The sequence below is a fragment of the Chlorella variabilis genome, assembly GCF_000147415.1.
Source record: "Chlorella variabilis unplaced genomic scaffold CHLNCscaffold_30, whole genome shotgun sequence".
In the NCBI taxonomy this organism is placed as follows: Eukaryota; Viridiplantae; Chlorophyta; class Trebouxiophyceae; order Chlorellales; family Chlorellaceae; genus Chlorella; species Chlorella variabilis.
This window is the reverse complement of record NW_005435058.1, coordinates 58,526-60,378: the sequence shown is the minus strand read 5'-3', so window position 1 is coordinate 60,378 and position 1,853 is coordinate 58,526. Positions and strand designations below refer to the sequence as shown.

At 72.4% G+C, this 1,853-nt stretch overlaps 2 protein-coding genes across 2 annotated transcripts in view; both read left to right on the top strand.

Annotated features, from left to right (window-relative positions):
• The window catches only part of CHLNCDRAFT_59245 (hypothetical protein), a 37,306-nt gene extending 36,854 nt beyond the window's left edge, over positions 1-452 (top strand). The window contains exon 31 of the mRNA XM_005843456.1: positions 112-452. Coding sequence (XP_005843518.1) covers positions 112-189 — 78 coding nt within the window. The 3' untranslated portion in view covers positions 190-452. The remainder of the gene's footprint in view (positions 1-111) is intronic.
• A 489-nt stretch (positions 453-941) lies between these two features.
• The window catches only part of CHLNCDRAFT_59244 (hypothetical protein), a gene marked incomplete at its 5' end in the record, with an annotated part of 2,805 nt that continues 1,893 nt past the window's right edge, over positions 942-1,853 (top strand). Inside the window, 2 exons of the mRNA XM_005843455.1 lie at positions 942-1,117; positions 1,425-1,435. Coding sequence (XP_005843517.1) covers positions 942-1,117; positions 1,425-1,435 — 187 coding nt within the window. The remainder of the gene's footprint in view (positions 1,118-1,424; positions 1,436-1,853) is intronic.

The window sequence follows — 1,853 nt, the reverse complement described above, 5'->3', positions numbered from 1 at the left end:
CAACCTCCGGTGGCAGGGGTGGGGCTCACCCGTGCGCTCACGCTCGCACCGCTGAGCCGTTCCTGTGCCTCCCCCCCACCACCACCACCACCTGCCCTGCCCACCCCGCAGGGCTTCCTGGCGCCCGGCAGCGGCGGCCCCGGCGGCGGCAAGCGCCGCCCGCTGCGGTCCACGGACCGGGAGGACTGAGGCAGAGCGGGCCGAGGCGGGGAGGAAGGGAGAGGAAGGGGGCTTACGGGAGCGCTTTGGGGGCTGGCAGCCCGGCTGCTGCCAGCTGCTGCCAGCTGCTGGCACCTTTCCCCGGGGCCGGCCCCAAGCGCGGCACCCGCGCCGCCACGGCGCCACGGTGGCGCCGGCCGCTTGCGTTGCTTTCCGTACTGATCGTGCCCCCGCATCTGTGCTGGCGCCATGCCTCTCGGCGGCTCGCTTCTCCGCCTTAACAACGTCCCGACAGCTGCCCACACCTGGCTATGAAACAAGTTAGTATCTGCCGCTAGCAGGCGAGGCATGCTTTCAGCTCGATGTGCGCAGCGAGGGAATTGCGCCGCCCCGCCTCCACTGTTCCGCGCCGCCGCCGCCGGCCGCCGCTGCGCTGGCCTGGTGGTCTGGGTGCCACGGGGCTGGCGGCCCCAGCTGGCGCCGCCGCCTGCGCAGGCGCCAGTCCACAGACCGACAGCCGCAGCCAGGCGCGGCGCGCCAGGCCTGTGAGAGCCGCTGGCGCCGGCGGCTGCAAGCAGCGGCGCCGCACGCTTCGAGCGTGGAGTCAGCGCCAGTCCACCGACGGCGGCGGGCGGGCGGCGCGGAACTGCCCCACCAGCTGTGGGTCGCAGCACCCCAGCACAAAAAAGCCCAGGCACCTGCAGGGGACAGCGCACCATGGCACAGCGTGAGTCCAGCCACACGGAAGCTGGCAAGGCAGGGCTGTGTGGTGGCATGCCCTGATGCGGGCACTCCCAGCCTCGCCCACCCTGGCACACGCAGCTCCCTGCCAGCTCCCTCCCTACCTGTCGCCCGGGCCCAAGTGCAGCAGGGCGGCCATGTCTGGGGAATCCCGGGCGCAGCGGTACCACGACGACCAGTATCCCACCACGCCGCCTGGCAGCGACGCGGCCATCAGGTGCAGGTTCTGCAGAAGCGGCAGCAGGTGGTGGAAGGGTGTGCCGGCGCTGGCCCTGCGCGTTGTTGGGGCTGCACAGCGGCGCTGCCTGCGGCCGCCTGCCTGGCTGTTTGCATTCAGAGCTTGGAGCGTGCTGGGGAACCAGCGGAGGCTGTGGAGAGTCCTGCACAAGCGTTGGCCTGAACTAGTAGCTGCACGGCAGTCGCCCTGTGGTCGGGTGCGGGACGGGGCGGTCGCACCTGTACCGCGCACCCCACCGCCGCCACCTCCTCCCACTCCTCGTTGTACTGCGCCTGGGGTCCTGCAGTACGGGTGCAGGTACAGGCGCAGGCACAGGAGCAGTACAATTCGGCTCAGGAAAGAGCGCTTAAGCTGGAAGCTTCCAGAGGGTGCTTTCCAGCTGGGCAGGGCTGCCAATCCGATTCTCCCAAATAAACCCTTCCAGCGCGAAGGCAGCCCACCCGGAGCGGCGCCGTCGCGGGGCCGGCGGCGGGCGCAGACGGCGATGAGGCAGGAGGCGTTGGCCCAGCGCCGCCCCGGCCGGAACTCGTCGTCGGCGGCGGCGGCGGCGGCGGGGCCCTTCTCCCGCGCCAGCACCGCCACGCTGAGGTCCCGCAGCGCGGCCAGGCCTGCAGGGGGGAGGACAGGCCGCGGCGGGGGGTGGCCTGCCTGTGCGGTTAGTGCCAGCGGCGGCGGCGGCGGCGCAGGGCTGGCGGCGACAGCTCAGAGCGGTGCA